The sequence below is a fragment of the Capricornis sumatraensis genome, chromosome 8, assembly GCF_032405125.1.
Source record: "Capricornis sumatraensis isolate serow.1 chromosome 8, serow.2, whole genome shotgun sequence".
Classification (NCBI taxonomy): Eukaryota; Metazoa; Chordata; class Mammalia; order Artiodactyla; family Bovidae; genus Capricornis; species Capricornis sumatraensis.
Genome location: NC_091076.1, coordinates 91,694,063 through 91,713,608, shown reverse-complemented (window position 1 = coordinate 91,713,608; position 19,546 = coordinate 91,694,063). Strand labels below are relative to the sequence as shown.

The 19,546-nt window shown below is 42.7% G+C and overlaps 1 protein-coding gene across 1 annotated transcript; it reads left to right on the top strand.

Moving 5' to 3' along the window:
* The first annotated feature begins 5,185 nt into the window (after positions 1 to 5,185).
* LOC138083286 (keratin, type I microfibrillar 48 kDa, component 8C-1-like) lies at positions 5,186 to 11,339 on the top strand. The gene is made up of 7 exons (XM_068977072.1): positions 5,186 to 5,533; positions 7,273 to 7,355; positions 8,678 to 8,834; positions 9,665 to 9,826; positions 9,921 to 10,046; positions 10,219 to 10,439; positions 11,219 to 11,339. The coding sequence occupies exons 1-7, from the start codon at positions 5,186 to 5,188 to the stop codon at positions 11,337 to 11,339; spliced, it is 1,218 nt and encodes a 405-aa protein (XP_068833173.1).
* Positions 11,340 to 19,546: the final 8,207 nt, after the last annotated feature.

Genomic DNA, 19,546 nt, shown 5'->3' with positions numbered 1-19,546 from the left:
TTATTATTATTATTATTTTTTACTTTATAATACTGTATTGGTTTTGCCATATATCAACATGAATCTGCCACGGGTGTACATAAGTTCCCACTCCTGAACCCCCCTCCCACCTCCCTCCCCATACCATCCCTCTGGGTTATCCCAGTGCACCAACCCCAAGCATCCTGTATCCTGCATCGAACCTAGACTGGTGATTCATTTCTTATATTATACATGTTTCAATGCCATTCTCCCAAATCCTCCCGTCCTCTCCCTCTCCCACAGAGTCCTCTTAACCATCATCTAATGACCACGTAGTGATCATAGTTACTTCTATGCAAGATGTGGGATGGTTTCTTTTTATAAACATCGCCTTCCACGTTTGAAGATACAGGATACTTACTTCTGGATTATTCCATCCTAACTGAGATGAAAGCTACAGTAATTGTTATAGGGATCCCCATGGACATATTTACCAGTCTACAACACACTATTCCTTAAAAAATGCTGTTGTATAGATTTTTATCTTTTGAAGCTTGGGGTATTGAAGAAGGGGAGAAAGAGAAAAGCTAATGAATTCAGCTATTCCATGATGGCTCAGAGATAAAGAATTCGCCTGCAATGCAGAAGACTTGGGCTTGATCCCTGAGTCAGGAAGATCCCCTGGAGAAGGAAATGGCAGCCCACTCCAGTATCCTTGCCTGAAAAATCCCATGGATGGAGGAGCCTGGAGGGCTATAGTTCATACGGTTGCAAAAGAATTGGACAAGGCTGAGTGACTAAATAACAACAAAACAACAAATTGGCTTTACGTTATCAGATCTTGTCCAGGAATGATTCAGTCAATTTGGTAGCAATTTTGAACTAACACATCTGTTCCACATCTCCCTAAAGGTAGAGATTCAGGCAGGAGGAGCAGATTGTGGATTGTGAATGTGGGCAAGGATATAATTACCTTCAAAATGAAACCACTAGGCGGCATTTCAGGGGGCTCCAAAGAGCTCTGGTCCTTAATGTCTTAGCCCAGAAAGAATTCAGCAAGAAGCAAACTGATAGATAAGAAGTGATTTATTAGAATAGGATATTTGTAAGGGTCATGAGTGGGTGGACGAGAGGGTACTGCCCCGAGAACTTAGAGAGCTACCATTTTATAATCAGAGGAAAAAGTGAAGAGGGGGAAAAGACCACTTTCTTCCTCATTCTTGAGCAGACGTCGTGCTTCCATCATCAGCTCCTCCTCCAAGTTGGGTTGGGGGGTTTTCTTGTCTCTAGATGGTCAAGCCAGAAGTGTCATGGCACAGTGGAAGAATTATTTCAGGTTTCAGTATGATGAGGATCTTTACTTTGAAATGTCACTTTTCCATAATTATTTTTATCTGTGTAGAGAGCATATCCTAGGAGTCATTAACTCACTGAGCTCACTGGGCAGAATGTGGGTCTCGTGACACCATTGTTTTGTTGTTTTGGGTCATGTCTCACGCTTCTGCTGCACAATTTTTTGTTGCTAAGCATGCCTGCTGTTTTATGGTTAAGCAAACCTGCTTTCTTGAGTAATCATTAACTTACAGGGTCTTCTACACTCTTTCTTTACTTATAATTCTCTAGTGGGATGAACTATATAATTACCTATTTTGTCCCTATCAAAAACATACCTTCTGGAAGAATACAAGTTTATTCCAATGCTGCTGTCTTTTATGAATACATAGTTGAAGTTCCACATTGGAAATGACTTTCAGAATCACCCAAGAAAACACACATTATAATTTTATAGTCACAATGTGTAACTGACTCACTGAAGATGCTAGCAAGTTTGGTTTTTATCCAACTCACTGGACTGGGCCCCAAAATAAGCACACTCTCTTAGAGATAAAGACTTGCTTTCAGTGAGGATAACAAAAAGAAAGAGCCTTGTGAGAGCAAGTTAGAAGAAGAGGTGATCTGAGTAAGGGAGGAATTAGCATGTAGCTACTAAAAGAACCTTTCGCTACTAAAGGTAGCTACTTTAAGGAGTATTTTTCATATCTTGAGCACTGATAGATTGAACATAAGATCCTCATGTTTCCTATCTCCATCTGGAATAGCAAAAGGGTAGAATATGTTTGCCAAAATGTACAGATGGTCTTGAAATGCCAATAAGGCTATGTAATTTAAATCTAAGTGGGGCAAAATGTTTACTTAACAAAAACCAGTCCTATTTAGGGGCTTCCCAGGTAGCACCAGTGGTAAAGAACCTACCTGCAATGCAAGAGTGCTGGTTCAGTCCCTGGGTTGGGAAGATCCCCTGGAGAAGGAAATGGCAACACACTCCCGCATTCTTGCCTAGGAAATCCCGTAGACAGAGAAGCACGGCAGACTGAAGCCTATGGGTGACAAAGAGTCGAACATGACTGAGCACGCATGTACTAGGCCTATTTAAGTCATTCTCTAGTGCCTCCTTTGAGCAGGCCTTTATCTTAAAAGACTTTTGTGTGCTAATTGATCAAGTACTTTGGTTCAGAGGATGAAGAATGTCACATACCTTATGTTGCAGTCAACAAGACATCAGACTCTGCAGCCACCCCCTGAGGGGATTCAGGATGGAGAAAAACAGGATACTGCCCCAAAATGTTGTTTAGTTTCTCTCAGTTGTGTCTGACTGTTTGTGACCCTATGGACTGTAGCATGCCAGGCTTGCCTGTCCTTCACTATCTCCCAGAGTTTGATCAAACTCATGTCCATTGAGTTGATGGTGCCATCCAACCATCTCATTCTCTGTCGCCCCCTTCTCCTCCTGCCCTCTGTCTTTCCTAGCATCAGAGTCTTTTCCAGTGAATTGGCTCTTTGAATCAGGTGGCCAAAGTATTGGAACTTCAGCTTCAGCATCAGTCCTTCTAATGAGTATTCAGGGTTGAGTTCCTTTAGGATTGACTGGTTTGATCTCCTTGCTGTCCAGGGAGCTCTCAAGAGTCGTCTCCAGCAGCACAGTTCGAAAGCATCAATTCTTCAGATAGCTGAGGAATGATTTCATCGTGCCCAGACTCTTACATCTTCCCATACATAGAAAAGTGCTAAATTCATTCACTTGAGATATTTGGTTTTCTTTAATTAACAATTATCCTTTGATATTCTGGCTACCTGGTTTTTATTGCAAAACTCCCATACATTCTGGATCCTCCCTTACCCCTTTGAAGCAGTCTCTCAGAGCTCTCTGAGAGGCTGTCTTCTGGGCTTAAGCCCTCAGGAAGTCCACTGGATAAAACAGAATTCTCAACTGAAAAAAAAAGAAAGCATTTAACTTAATGTGATGACTTTTTAGAGTCACGTCCTTTGGAAGGGCTTCCCAGGTGGCGCTAGTGGTAAAGAACCCACCTACCAATGCAGATGTAAGAGATTTGAGTTTGACCCCAGATCGGGAAGATCCCCTGGAGGAGGGCATGACAATACACTCCAGTATTCTTGCTTGAAGAATCCTATGGACAGAGGAGCCTGGTGGGCTATAGTCCATAGGGTCAAAAAGAGTAGGACACAACTGAAGTGACTTGGCACACATAGCTCGCACATCATTTGGAAAACTAGGATCAGGTGTTTTGACATTGAACCCAGTAAATCTCCCTTTCCCCCCAAGCTTCTAGTGGGTATTACATTTTCTTTTAGTAGACTTCCTTCCACTAGAGTAGGAGTGACCTTTGGTTCTTTGATAGAGAACAGACTTTTAATTCTTGGCCAATTGTAATTTAGGAGGTGATAGTGCCTAGTAGTGTGCTCAATTGCACTCAATCCTGTTGTGCATCATTGCATCTCAGTAATGAGAAGATTGGAAGAGAGAGATAATGTGAAGGAGAGAGCAAGGCCATTGGAATCAGAGAAGTGGGGGTTTTAATGCTGGCTCCACACGCAAGAGCTCTGTGACCTTGAACAACCTCTCAAAGGTTTGGTGTCCTCATTTGCAAACCCTGCAGTGTTATGTGTGGACTTAAAGAGACATTATAAACAAGGTGCTTAGCACAGTGGGTTCTCAGTAAGCAGAAGCCATTCTAACAACATGAGAAATGGGTATGTCCTGCGATATCAGTAAACAAAGGTTGTCATAGTCTTCAGTGATTGCAGCCACCACTGTTGGTGAGCTGGTGAACCCTGAAGGAACTCAGAAAAGAAGAATACCTGCCATTTAGCCATCAGACTGCAGCCATTCCCTTCGATGAGCCCTGAGGAAACTCAGGATGTGAAATCATAGGATACTGGCCCTAGAGAGCTGGGATGCATATCAAAGGAATGATTTCTGTGAGCCCAGACTCTTGCATCTTCTCATACACAGGAAAGTACTAACTTCCTTAACTTGGGATATCTGGTTTTCCTTTAATAATAATCTTTTGACGTTCAGACTACCTGCCCTTTGTTGCAGAATTTATGTATATCCTGGCTCCCCACCTTGCCTCCTCAAAGCATTTCTCTCAGTTACTTGAGATGGTGTATCTCAGGCTTTAAGTCCTAAAAATTCCTGCTGAATAAAACATAACCCTAAACTTTTAGGTTCTGAGTATTTTTTAAGTCAACAAATGTCATACTATGTACAAGCACAGAGTGAAATCTTCCTGAAGAGTAGGTGCTCCCAAGATGTTAGTTTTCTTAATGTTCTGTGAACGTTGAGTAACAACAGAAATGGAGCCTGGGGCTTCCTGAAGCCCCCTAGGAAGAGGGAAGAATTGCCTCCACCTGGCAAAGGGGCCTTGGGCAAGATGGCCTCATAATCCTTTCCTATCTCAGCTTCCAGGATTCCCTACTGAATAGTCTGCTTTTTCTCACAGAGTCTCTGCTGAGCATGACGTAGATGAGCCACTGACCTTTCCTTGTGTAGGATAAGAAGTGCCCCCAATCCTGGAGGACAGGGCATAGCTATCACTAACTCTATAGCCCATGAGTAAGTGCTTCTGTTGGCAAGATATGGGTGGGTCACTTTGAAGCTCTTCCTTAACCAACCAGCATGATTGTGGATGAGTCCTGACTTAGCAAGAAGCCCGAGTAAAACATTTTATGAGGTAAAGGACTCGCGTGAGGTGGCTAAATAACATGGAAAAATTGGTAGAGAGGGCAAAAGTGGGTAATGCTAAGCGTGGCTACCACACCCACCGCTGACAGAATATAAAGACCTGGAGAAGACCAGGGCTTACAGCACAGAAAGGAACCAGGCTTAGAAGTGGACCTTCAGAGCTCTGCTCCCTCCAGCACCATGTCTTTCAACTTCTGCCTGCCCAACCTGAGCTTCCGCTCCAGCTGCTCCTCCAGGCCCTGCGTGCCCTCCAGCTGCTGTGGCACCACCCTGCCCGGGGCCTGCAACATCCCTGCCAATGTGGGCAGCTGCAACTGGTTCTGCGAGGGCTCCTTCAATGGCAATGAGAAGGAGACCATGCAGTTCCTGAACGACCGGCTGGCCAGCTACCTGGAGAAGGTGCGGCAGCTGGAGCGGGAGAACGCGGAGCTGGAGAGCCGCATCCTGGAGCGCAGCCAGCAGCAGGAGCCCCTCGTGTGTCCCAACTACCAGTCCTACTTCCGGACCATCGAGGAGCTCCAGCAGAAGGTGAGGGGCTGGGCACTGCCAACCGATGCGCTGCCAACTGAAGAACTACTTATCTAAATTTGACAGACCCACTTCCAAGTGGATTTCAGTTTGGTCAACCCTAATGTTGAAAATGATAAGGGCAGAGACATAGAAGCCACTGGCTTGCATAAGACACATCACGTCATCCTAGAGAATCGATGTGGGATGCCCCAGGAAGGAGAGGTAGAAACAGGGGAGAGGGTAAGGCATTAGACCAAAGCCATAGCAACCTAACACTGCTTCTTGTTTAAAACCAGACTGACTGATGCTCCAGTCCTATTATGGTATTCTGGTCTTGTTTTCAGAGCCTATAGTGTTAAAAGGGGCTTCCCAGGTAACGCTAGTGGTAGAGAGCCGGCTTGCCAATGCAGGAGATGTAAGAGACGCGGGCTGGATCTCTGGGTTGGGAAGATCCCTTGGAGAAGGAAATGGCAACCCGTTCCAGTATTCTTGCCTGGAAAATTCCATGGACAGAGGAGTCTGGCAGGCTACAGTCCATAGGGTTGCAAAGAGTTGAACACAACTGAAATGATTTTAGCATGCAAGCATGCAGCATGCATAGCATTAAATCATAATAATATGCACCTGAATTATTTCTTGGAGCTAGGAATTTCCTGCATGAATCCTTAGATATTTAAGGATGTAACAAGAGAGTGTGTCTATAACCAAGTAAAAGAACCACCAACTCCAAAATCCTCCATAGTATACACAGAGCAGGCATGCATACATGTGAGAATTCAGGGCCAAAAATATGGAAGTAGAAGTGGGATAAGTACAGAGTGAGCATAGAAGTGGGGCTTAATACAGTGTAGGTCAGGGAGGGCTTCTCAGAAGAGGCACTAGCTGAGCAGGGTTTGAAGGATGAAGAGGAGTTTATATTCAATCGCATAAGCCCTTGATTCTCTGACAGAATTGACTGTCCACCATTCAGTAGTTCTGGCAAAGTGAGTGTCAGAAAGGTGGTGTGGGATTTGAAGATCGTGCACTGATTTCTACACATTTAGTGAGAATGAGGCACACTGCTGGAGGAAGGGATAAAGTACTGAGTGAGACAGTCTCTTTCCTTCAGGAGCTCACAGTGTAATAGGGGAGATAGGAAACAAATAACCACAGTGAAGGTGATAAGATGTGTAACTGGCTGTTACTGTGGGAGCATCTGGAAGAAGTGACTCCTGCAGGAAGTGGGGAAGGAAGGGGAATGTGGCTTATGTAGGGGGTCTTGCTAGGTGGGTGAAGCCATCCAGGTGTTCCAGATAGAGGCAGAAGCTTTGTGCAAAATCTTTGTCCAGGGCAATGTGAGGGGAGAGTGGAGAGTGGTCAGCAGGGCTGGAATGGTGGTTTGTGAGCATAGGATAACCAACGTGTTTTTGTTTGCTTGGGTTTTTTGGGGGTTTAGCACCCCACCTCCCACTAAGCAAACAGGAACACTGGTCACCTTATGTGAGATTTGGTTCCCAGTATGTTCAGTTCCTGCAGGAAACAAGAGGCAGACCAAGAAGAGAAGAATTTATGACAAGAGGCACATTTTCTCTTGACTGTTTTAGTTTTTAAATGATCAGTTCTATTAATGAATCCTCCCCTTATCCTCAAACTGAGAATGTGAGAAGACTCAAAGCTTTTTGGAAGGAATGTCTGTTTGAAAGAAAATAGTTTTTAATTTTAAGTTATGAGACATTCACTCGTACTACAACTGATTTCACAATTAATCCTGTGCCCAGATCCTGGCCAATAAGGCAGAGAATGCTAGGCTGGTGGTGCAGATCGACAACGCCAAGCTGGCTGCAGATGACTTCAGGACCAAGTAAGATTTCTCTGATGATCAGACCAATTTAGTAATGGGCAGGCTGAGTTGCAAAGTGATGAACTCTGTCCTGGAAGCATGCAAGCAGAAGCTGTCTGCGATCATAGTGGGAGGTTTCTTGCATTCGGTGAGTTAGGTTAAATATCAGTCTCCTCACTGGAACAAGCATTCTGTGTTTTAAATTTAGTTTGAAGGAGCTCAAGCAGCCATCTGTTCTCTCTCTTTTTCAACTTAACCTCTGGATCAACTTTAAAATTGTATTCCGCACCAGTCTCTTAATACAGCTGAGTTATGATCAGCCCATTGGAAAAAGTTAAATGACACAAATGGGAGGCAAAATTCATGTCAGAGAATCCGTCAGTTTTTCTAGGTGTGACCACTATAATTGTTAAGAATCCATTGCATTTTTAAGAGACTTTATAGTTTGCAATGTGATTCTACCTATATCACTTTTTCATCTTTGGGCCAACCTGATGACATGTTTTTTTTTTTTTTTTTTTTTTGGGAGGGGGGAGAGAGGGTGGAGCAAGATAAAGTAGGAAAAAATAGGCTTATTGCTTTGCCTAACAGAGGCCTAATGTCCTCAAAACTGTGTGTCCCTGACATGTCAGTTTGGTTCCCATTTTACAAATGAGGAAATCGAGGCTCAGAGAGATTAAAGAGCTTACCACTGTCCTCACGGCAGGGCTGAATCTCACTGCCTTCTAATCCAGTGCTGCTCTCATGATACCAGGTTGCTTCTCAGGGTGGTTGGTAAGGATGGTGAGGAGGTCCGTAGCGGGCTAGTGAAGTCACCGACTCACTTGAGAATGGAGGATGACAGGGCTTAGTTCTTAGCAGCCTGTGATGGGGAATCAGAACAAATGAAGTTAAAGGTAGATTTAAACTATACAGTGGCTTCCCTGGTGGGTCAATGGTAAAGAATCTGCCTTCAAAGCAGGAGATGTGAGTTTGATAATCCCTGGGTCAGGGAGATCCCCTGGAGAAGGAAGTGGCACCCCCACTCCAGAATTCTGGCCTGGGAGATCCCGGGACAGAGGAGCCTGGTGCGCTACAGTCCATGAGGTTGCAAGAGAGTCAGACATAACTTAGCGACTAAACAACAGCAAAAACTATACAGGGATGCCCCACCAATACCTTCTCTGAGGGTCTCAGGGAGGAGGTAGGTCTTTTCAATCTGTGCAGTGGTCTTTTTCCCTTTCAAAAGACTGTAAAGATTCCAAATATTTCACAATGTAATGAATTAGACCAGGCGAGCCAAGTAAAGCCTAGGAGAAAGTCTTCCTCTTTGACCTCCTTTGACTGCTGGTTGTATGTGCAAGGTACCAGACGGAGCTGGGCTTGAGGCAGCTGGTGGAGTCGGACATCAATGGCTTGCGTAGGATCCTGGATGAGCTGACCCTGTGCAAGTCCGACCTGGAGGCCCAGGTGGAGTCCCTGAAGGAGGAGCTGATCTGCCTTAAGCAGAACCATGAGCAGGTAAGAGAGTTCCAGCCCCTGACATTCCTATACTGAGAGTCCTGTAACTTCCCTGAACAGGGTAATATAGGTCTTTTAGGTCGTTGCTAGACATCCTAGAGCTGAAAACATTTTGCTGGATGCTCAAAACACCCTTGGTGGGTCGTTGGGGAAGCTTACTTCTTTTACCGAAAAGAGTGTGGTCAGCTAATCTATTTCCTTTGGGGCTAGAGCTTTAAAATACGTTCTACTGCTTGATAAGATTGGTTGTCTTCTGAATAGGTTGTCTTCCCATGAATGACTTAGACCAAAAGGAGATAGCAAACTTCTTTGTTTTATGTGTCATCTAGATAGTAGAACCCAAGCTAGAATAAATGGGTGGAAGGATGGATGATGGTTGATTCAGACCTAATGGATGAATGTAATACTAGGATATCAGATACATGTCTCAAACATTAGATGTTTAGATGAAGAGGAAAAAACCCCTCATGGACAGGGTGTGATGATAAGAAGACATGAAGTAAATGGGACCAGTTAACCCTAGTTTCTCTCTATTTAAGTAGCATTTAAGTGGCAATGATTATAAACCAGTTATCATGCCAGGTTTATCACTGAGCAAAGGAAGAGTAAAAAAGAAATGGTAGAATCTTGGAGTGGAAAACAACATTATCAGTCAAGCAGCCTTATGATACAGATGTGGAGGCTCTCAGACAGGAGGCCTGACTCACAGGAAGTAACTTCATTGAGTTTTATATCAATGTGTCCTAAATTCTAATGCAATCTTTCCACCACAAGATAATTTATATATAGATTTATTTCTACGAGTTCATTCTTTCCCCTTCCTCCATCAGGAAGTCAACACCCTGCGGAGCCAGCTGGGAGACCGCCTCAATGTGGAGGTGGACGCCGCCCCCACTGTGGACCTCAACCGTGTGCTCAATGAGACCAGGGCTCAGTACGAGGCCTTGGTGGAGACCAACCGCAGGGATGTGGAGGAATGGTACATCAGGCAGGTGAGTACATCAGCATGTGGTGTCTCAGGACCCTCAGCCCCTTGGGGCCCTTCAGGCAGGGTCTGATCCTGCCTTCTGCCCTTTGGTGTTTCAGACTGAGGAGCTGAACAAGCAGGTGGTGTCCAGCTCAGAGCAGCTGCAGTCCTACCAGGCGGAGATCATCGAGCTGAGACGCACGGTCAATGCCCTGGAGGTGGAGCTTCAGGCCCAGCACAACCTGGTGGGTATTGATGACACTCCTGGTGAGGGGGTGAGGTTGGGGAGTCAAGGGCACTGGGATGCCCTCCAGACCACCCTCTCCTGAACTCTTGGAGCTGGTGACTTGTTTGAAAGCAATGGAGAAGGCCCTGAAGGAGCAGCTCTGTGACCTTCCTTCCCCTGCCCCCTGACAGAGAGACTCCCTGGAGAACACCCTGACGGAGACGGAGGCCCGCTACAGCTCCCAGCTGAACCAGGTGCAGAGCCTGATTGTCAACGTGGAGTCACAGCTGGCAGAGATCAGGAGTGACCTGGAGCGGCAGAACCAGGAGTACCAGGTGCTGCTGGACGTGCGGGCTCGGTTGGAGTGTGAGATCAACACGTACCGGGGGCTGCTGGACAGCGAGGACTGCAAGTGAGTACTGAGCAGGTGGCACCCCTGCATGGTCCATGCACAGTCCTACCAAAGGAAAAAACAGGGGCTCCCCAGGTCAAGTTTCAGATGCCAATATGTCTGCAAAGACTAGAGTTTAATACTGCAGCAGTGGGAAGTGAAGGGTGTTTGCTGCTGTCACTACCTGGCCTAAAGGTATTTTTTGCTCCAAAAGATACTCCTGAGCCTTGACTGTTTTCCCCATTGGTGAGCTTTTGGAAGCTGATGGGTAAATAAATCTTTGTACCTTCAGCAAAAGGGAAAACAAACCTGTAACCACCATCACATGTACTTGAATAGTGCTTTTGGATTTAATCCCCACTTTCAAACCTATTGTTTCATGGACCCTGGCTGGGATTCCCCCGAGACAGGCAGAGTGGGGATAGGGTAACCACCTTATGGATGAGCATTTGAGTATCAAAAAGGGGAGGTAATTCAAACACTTCTAGGGTCCAGCACCATTCACCTGAGTATTTTCATGAACACAATCTGTGTGGTAGATATTATCAATCTGTCTCACTGGTGAGGAGGGATGGGCCTTCTCCACAACTTCAGGCTTATAGATCTGGTTCCATCTCAAGGCTTCTTTGCTCTTTTCTGCCCCATCTCTAAGCTTTGCAGGAGTAATCCAAATAAGATTTGGCTTCCTAAGAAGTCAGAGAATGGCTTCTATTTGTCCCCTGTCTCCTTGAGTTGAACTCCCTCCTTTATTTTTGGTATTATCCATCTCATGCTGATGAGCTAATGGTTCTATGTCCCAGGCTGCCCTGCAACCCCTGCGCCACGACCAACGCGTCATCAGTCGGGTCCTGTGTCACCAATCCCTGCACCCCCTGTGGCCCACGCTCCCGCTTTGGGCCCTGCAACACCTCTGGGTGTTAGACAGCCAGGGCCAGCAGGAGGACTGTGTGAAGACAGAGGATGATTGATGGACCAGTCCTGCTCTCTGACAACCATCAGCCATTGGATAGTACCCCAGTCACCACCATAATTCCTAGTCTGGAAAGAATGTCCAGGCCCACCTGATCCTCTTAATTCAAGGCCAGTTTCTTGTGACCTGATGGTCTGACAGGTTTGGGCTGGGTGAGGAGTTTTGTGGTTCTCTTTGCTGCTTTGATCTGTCTTGCAGTTCCCCAAATCCCTCTGTTAATCTCCTAATAAACTTTCTTCTTGCAAAGCAGTGATGATTCTCATTTGTATTCATTCCTTTTAAAGTGTTCACTCTATGTGTTCATGCTTCATATAAAAGCCACTTAAAAGTGAAGGAGGACTTGTTGTTTAATCCTCTACTTAAAGGTCTTCATTACCATTTTTTAACATTCACTAAACACAATGTGTCCCAACAGAGACTCAGGCCAGCAGGAAACCAGTGGGACCACTAAGGCAAGACATGTCATCTGAATATGATAAACATATTAGTAACGGAATCTTACTCAGTAAAGTCCAATGGCTAACATTTCTCTAATATTCCACCTTTCCTTTTCCAAAGGCCTACAAGAAGAAGGACAGGCACTAACATTTATTACATGCCAACCAAGCACTAGAAACTGCATGACTAATTTTTTTCTCTTATGGTTATAGTAAGTAGAAATATTAGGATCGAAGCTTATTCTCTGAATGTCAGTTACATGTGAGGTGTGACTATGAGAGGGTAAAACTGATTTAGAGTAAACATCCTTCATGATTTTTACCTGGGGAGGGAGGTTGCTATTAGTACCCCAAACACATCTTCAGAAGCTCTCCTTCAGCAAATACTGAAGAACTCATAACAGTAAAAAGGGTGATCTCTGTTTCTCTTCTCACTTGAATTTTTATCCATTGGATGGATGAATGGATAAAGATACATATACACAATGGAAGGAAAACAAAGAAGAAAATCCTGACATTGAGACAACATGGATGAACTTGGAGGGCATTATGTCAAGTGAAATAAGCCAGACACAGAAAGACAAATACTGCATGATCCTGCTTATATGTGAAATCTGAGTCACACTCATAAAAGCAGAGTAGAATGGTGGTTTCCAGGGGCTGAAGGATGGGAGAAATGGGAAGATATTGGTTAAAGGGTACAAAATTTCAGTTATGTAGGAGGAATAAGTTCTGGTGATCTAATGTACAATATTATGACGATAGTTAATAATACTGTATTGTATACCTGAAATTGATTTCTGTTTGTTTCCAAGGCAAGCCATTCAATATCACAGTGATCCAAGTCTATGCCCCAACCACTAGTGTCAAATAAGTTGAAGTTGAACAGTTCTATGATGACCTATAAGACCTTTTAGAACTAACACCCAAAAAAAAGATGTCCTTTTCATCATAGGGGGCTGGAATGTAAAAGTAGGAATTCAAGAGATACCTGGAGTAACAGGCAAGTTTGGCTTTGGCATACGAAATGAAGCAGGGCAAAGGCTAACAAAGTTTCACCAAGAGAATGCACTGTCATAGCAAACACCCTCTTCCAACAACACAAGAGAAGATTCCACATATGGACATCACCAGATGGTCAATAATGAAGTCAGATTGATTACATTCTTTGCAGCCAAAGATAGAGAAGTGCTATGCAGTCAGCCAAAAAAAAAAGAAAAAGAAAAAAGAAAAGACCAGGAGCTGACTGTGGTTCAGATCATGAACTCCTTATTGCTAAATTCAGACTTAAGTTGAAGAAAGTAGGGAAAACCACCAGAGCATTCAGGTATGACCTAAATCAAATCCCTTATACAGTGGAAGTGACAAATAGATTCATGACATTGTACAGGAAGCAGAGATCAAGACTATCCCCAAGAAAAAGAAATGCAAAAAGGCAAAATGGTTGTCTGAGGAGGCCTTACAAATAGCTGAGAAAAAAAAGAGAAACTAAAGGCAAAGGAGAAAAGGAAAAATATACGCATCCCTATCTGAACGCAGAGTTCCAAAGAATAGCAAGGAGAGATAAGAAAGCCTGCCTCAGTGATCAATGCAAAGAAATAGAAGAAAACAATAGAATGGGAAAGACTAGAGATCTCTTCAAGAAAATTAGAGATATCAAGGGAACATTTCATGCAAAGATGGGCACAGTAAAGGACAGAAATTGTATGGACCTAACAGAAGCAGAAGATATTAAAAAGGAGTGGCAAGAATGCACAGAAGAACTATACAAAAAAGATGGTAATGACCTAGATATGTGTGATCACTCACCTAGAGTCAGACATTCTGGAATGCCAAGTCAAGTGGGCCTTAGGAAGCATCACTATGAACAAAGCTAGTGGAGGTGATGGAATTCCAGTTGAGCTATTCAAATCCTAAAAGATGATGCTGTTAAGACACTGCACTCAATATGCCAGCAAATTTGGAAAACTCAGCAGTGGCCATAGAACTGGACAAGGTCAATTGTCATACCAATCCCAAAGAAAGGCAATGCCAAAGAATGCTCAAACTACCACACAATTGCACTCATCTCACATGCTAGCAAAGTAATGCTCAAAATACTCCACGCCAGGCTTCAATAGTATGTAATCCAAGAACTTCTAGACATTCAAACTGACTGTAGAAAAGGCAGAGGAACAAAAGATCAAATTGCCAACATTTGTTGGATCATAGAAAAAGCAAGAGAATTCCAGAAAAGCATCTACTTCTGCTGTATTGACTATGCTAAAGCCTTTGATGTGTGGATCACAACAAACTGGAAAATTCTTTAAGATATGGGGATACCAGACCACCTGACCTGCCTCTTGAGAAACCTTTATGCAGGTCAAGAAGCAACGTTTAGAAATGGACATGGAACAACAGACTGGTTCCAAATTGGGAAAGGAGTAAGTCAAGGCTGGATATTGTCACCCTGCTTATTTAACTTATATGCAGAGTATATCATGCAAAATGCTGGGCTGGAAGAAGCACAAGCTGGAATCAAGATTGCCGAGAGAAATATCAATAGCTTCAGATATGCAGATCACACCACCCTTAAGGCAGACAGAGAGGAAGGAACTAAAGAGCCTTTTAATGAAAGTGAAAGAGCAGAGTGAAAAAGCTGTCTTAAAACTCAGCATTCAAAAAACAAAGATCATGGCATCTAGTCCCATCACTTCACGTCAAATAGATGGCGAAACAATGAAAACAGCGACAGACTTTGTTTTGGGGGGCTCCAAAATCAATGCAGATGGTGAGTGCAGCCATGAAATTAAAAGACATTTGCTCCGTGGAAGACAAGCAGTGAGAAACCTAGACAGTGTATTAAAAAGCAGAAGCATTGCTTTGTGGCAAAAGTCTGTCTAATAAAAGTTACGGTTTTTTCAGTAGTCATGTATGGATGTGAGAGTTGGACCATAAAGAGTGCTGAGCACTGAAGAATTGATGTTTTTGAACTGTGGTGTTGGAGAATACTCTTGAGAGTCCCTTGGATGGCAAGAAGATCAAACCACTCAATCCTAAAGGAAATCAGTCCTGAATACTCATTGGAAGGACTGATGCTGAAGCTGAAGCTCCAATACTTTGGCCACCTGATGCAAGGAGCCAGCTTACTGGAAAAGACCCCAATGCTGGGAAAGATTAAAGGCAGGAGGGACAACAGAGGATGAGATGGTTGGATGGCATCACCAACTCAATGAAGATGAGTTTGAACAAACTCCTGGAGTTAGCAAAGGATAGGGAAGGCTGGCATGTTGCTATCCATGGGGTCGCAGAGTTGGATCGGACTGAGCAACTGAACTGAACTGATACTTGAAGTTCTCTAAGAGGATAGATCTTAAATATTCTTAAAACAGACACAGTCACATATAAAAGGGAACCATGTAGAGGTTGATAGATAAGTTATTTAGCCTGATCGTATTCTTTTCACAATATATGCACAAAAGTAACAGCATTTAGTTATATATCCAGAAATACCTTAACAGCCCTCTGGGTGATTCTATTACATTCAAGTTTGAGGAATGTTAACAGATTTAGCAAATATTGGCAATACATATGGGTATTATGTTATCCTGTTATTTTAAAATCCTGTTTTGTTATTCATAGAGAAAATAAGAATTTAAAATATTTTTTATTAGTCATTTGAGTTTCTTCTCTGTAAGCTCAAGTCAATTCCACTTGAACTAATAACAGTTAAAATGTACCTACAACAGTGCCTGGAATTGTCTGAGGTGTCAGGACAGAAAGTGAAGGAAACTAAGACCAGCTCTCAAGGTGGGGAGAGTTCCTTTCAACTGAGGGGAGATAGGCAGTAAAGAATCAAATAAGCCCCATCAAGAAAAAAAAAGGAGAAGAATCAAATCAACAACATTAGAAATGAAAATGGAGAAATCACAACAGACAACACAGAAATACAAAGGATCATAAGAGACTATTCTCAACAACTATATGCCAATAAAATAGACAACTTGGAAGAAATGGAAAAATTCTTAGAAAAGTATAACTTTCCAAAACTGAACCAGGAAGAAATAGAAAATCTTAACAGACCCATCACAAGCACGGAAATAGAAACTGTAATCAGAAATCTTCCAGCAAACAAAAGCCCAGGACCAAACAGCTTCACAGCTGAATTACCTATCCTACTTAAACTTTACCAGAAAATTGCAGAGGAAGGTAAACTTCCAAACTCATTCTATGAGGCCACCATCACCCTGATACCAGAACCAGGCAATTGATGCCAAAAAAGAAGAAAACTACAGGCCAATATCACTGATGAACATAGATACAAAAGTCCTTAACAAAATTCTAGCAAACAGAATCCAACAATATATTAAAAAGATCATACATCATGACCAAGTGGGCTTTGTCCCAAGGATGCAAGGATTCTCTAATATCCGCAAATCAATCAATGTGATACACCACATTAACAAATTGAAAGATAAAAACAATATGATTATCTCAATAGATGCAGAGAAAGCCTTTGACAAAATTCAACATCCATTTATGATAAAAACCCTCCAGAAAGTAGGCATAGAAGGAACATACCTCAACATAATAAAAGCCATATGTGATAAACCCACAGCAAACATTATCCTCAATGGTGAAAAACTGAAAGCATTTTCCCTAAAGTCAGGAACAAGACAAGGGTGCCCATTCTCATCACTACTATTCAACATAGTTTTGAAAGTTTTAGCCACAGCATCAGAGAAGAAAAACAAATAAAAGAAATCCAGATTGGAAAAGAAGTATCTTTTCAAACAGTCATCTCATTGTTTGCAGATGACATGATCCTCTACACAGAAAACCCTAAAGACTCCACCAGAAAATTACTAGAGCTAATCAATGAATATAATAAAGCTGCAGGATATAAAATTAACACACAGAAATCCCCTGCATTCCTATACACTAACAATGAGAAAACAGAAAGTAAGGAAAAAATTCCATTCACCATTGCAACGAAAAGAATAAAATACTTAGGAATAAATCTACCTAAAGAAACAAAAGACCTATATATAGGAAACTATAAAATGCTGATGAAAGAAATCAAAGATGACACAAATAGATGGAGAAATATACCATGTTCATAGATCAGGAAGAATCAATATAGTGAACATGAGTATGCTACCCAAAACAATCTATAGATTCAATGCAATCCCAACAGTATTTTCAGAGACCTAGAACAAATAATTTCACAATTTGTGTGGAAATACAAAAACCTTGAATAGCCAAAGCAATCTTGAGAGAGAAGAATGGAACTGGATGAATCAACCTGCCTGACTTCAGACTATACTACAAAGCTACAGTCATCAAGAGAGTATGGTACTGGCACAAAGAAAGAAATATAAATCAATGGAACAAAATAGAAAGCCCAGGGATAAATCCACACACCTGTGGACACCTTATCTTTGACAAAAGAGGCAAGGATATACAATGGAGAAAAGACAATTTCTTTAACAAGTGGTGCTGGGAAAACTGGTCAACCACTTGTAAAAGAATGAAACTAGAACACTTTCTAACACCATACACAAAAATAAATTCAAAATGTATTAAAGTTCTAAACATAAGACCAGAAACTACAAAACTCCTAGAAGAAAACATAAGCAAAACTCTCTGACATAAATCACAGAAGGATCCTCTGTGACCCACCTCCTAGAGTAAAGGAAATAAAAGAAAAAATAAACAAATGAGACCTAATTAAACTTAAAAGTTTTTGCAAAATGAAGGAAACTATAAGCAAGGTGAAAAGACAGCATTCAGAATGGGAGAAAATAATAGCAAATGAAGCAACTGACAAAGAATTGACCTAAAAAATATACAAGCAGCTCCTGCAGCTCAATGCCAGAAAAATGAACAACAACAACAACAACAACAACAAAAATTAAAAAATGAGCCAAAGAACTAAACAGACATTTCTCCAAAGAAGACCCACTGATGGCTACAAAACACATGAAAAGATGCTCAACATCACTCATTATCAGAGAAATGCAAATCAAAACCACAATGAGGTACCATCTCACCCTGGTCAGAATGGCTGCTATCAAAAAGCCTACAAACAATAAATGCTGGAGAGGGTGTGGAGAAAAGGGAACCCTCTTTCACTGTTGGTGGGAATGCAAACTAGTACAACCACTATGGAGAGCAGTGTGGAGATTCCTTAAACAACTGGAAATAGAACTGCCACCATATGACCCAGCAATCCAACTGCTGGGCATACACATTGAGGAAACCAGAATTGAAAGAGACATGTGTACCCCAGTGTTCATCGCAGCACTGTTTACAATAGCCAGGACATGGAAGCAACCTAGATTTCCATCAGCAGATGAATGGATAAGAAAGCCATGGTACATATACACAATGGAATATTACTCAGCCATTAAAAAGAATGCATTTGAATCAGTTCTAATGAGGTGGATGAAACTGGAGTCTATTATACAGAGTGAAGTAAGTCAGAAAGAAAAACACCAATACAGTATACTAACACATATATATGGAATTTAGAAAGATGGTAACGATGACCTTATATGTGAGACAGCAAAAGAGACACAGCTGTATAGAACAGCTTTTTGGACTCTGTGGAAGAAGGCGAGGGTGGGATGATTTGAGAGAATAGCATTGAAATATGTATATTATCATATGTGAAACAGATCACTAGTCCAGGTTTGATGCATGAGGCAGGGTGCTCAGGGCTGGTGCACTGGGATGACCCTGAGGGATGGGGTGGGGAGGGAGGTGGGGGAGGGGTTCAGGATGGGGAACACATGTACACCCTTGGCTGATTCATGTCAGTGAATGGCAAAAACCACTACAATATTGTAAAGTAATTAGCCTCTAGTTAAAATAAATTAATTTAAAAAAATCAAATAAGCATAACTGCTTCAAGCGGTAAGTGCTACAAAGAGCAATAAAACTAGTGCTATGGACCAAATGTTTTTGTGTCCCAAACTTGTATGTTGAGATCCTAATCTCCAATGTGATGGTATCAGGAGGTGGAGCCTTAGGCAGCTGATCAGATACAAGGGTGAAGCCTCATGAAAGTTAACCAGGAAGGGTTAATGTTGAATTCACATTTGATGTGCTTTCTGACTTTAACCCTTATCTCATCACTTTTGTTATTATGTTCTCAGTCTCTTCAGTTGTGTCAGACCCTTTGTGACCCCATGGACTATAGCCCTCCAGGCTCCTCTGTCCACGTGATTTCCCAGGCAAGAATACTGGAGTGGGTTGCCATTTCCTCCTCCAGGGGATCTTCTCAACCCAGGGATCAAACCTGTATCTCCCGTACTGTAGGTGGATTCTTTACCACTGAGCCATCAGGGAGGCCCACTGCAGCATTTAGTGTTGAATAAAATTCACATATAAATGGGTCCATGAAGTTCAAAGCCCTGTTTTTCAAGGGTCCACTGTATATATAATTATTATACTATAAAATTCATCTATGCTGCTAAGTCGCTTCAGTTGTGTCCGACTCTGTGCAACCCCAGAGATGGCAGCCCACCAGGCTCCCCCATCCCTGGCATTCTCTAGGCAAGAACACTGGAGTGGGTTGCCATTTCCTTCTCCAATGCATGAAAATGAAAAGTGAAAGTGAAGTCGCTCAGTCATGTCCGACTCTTTGCAACCCCATGGACTGCAACCAACCAGGCTCCTCCATCCATGGGATTTTCCAGACAAGAATACTGGAGTGGGGTGCCATTGCCTTCTCCAAA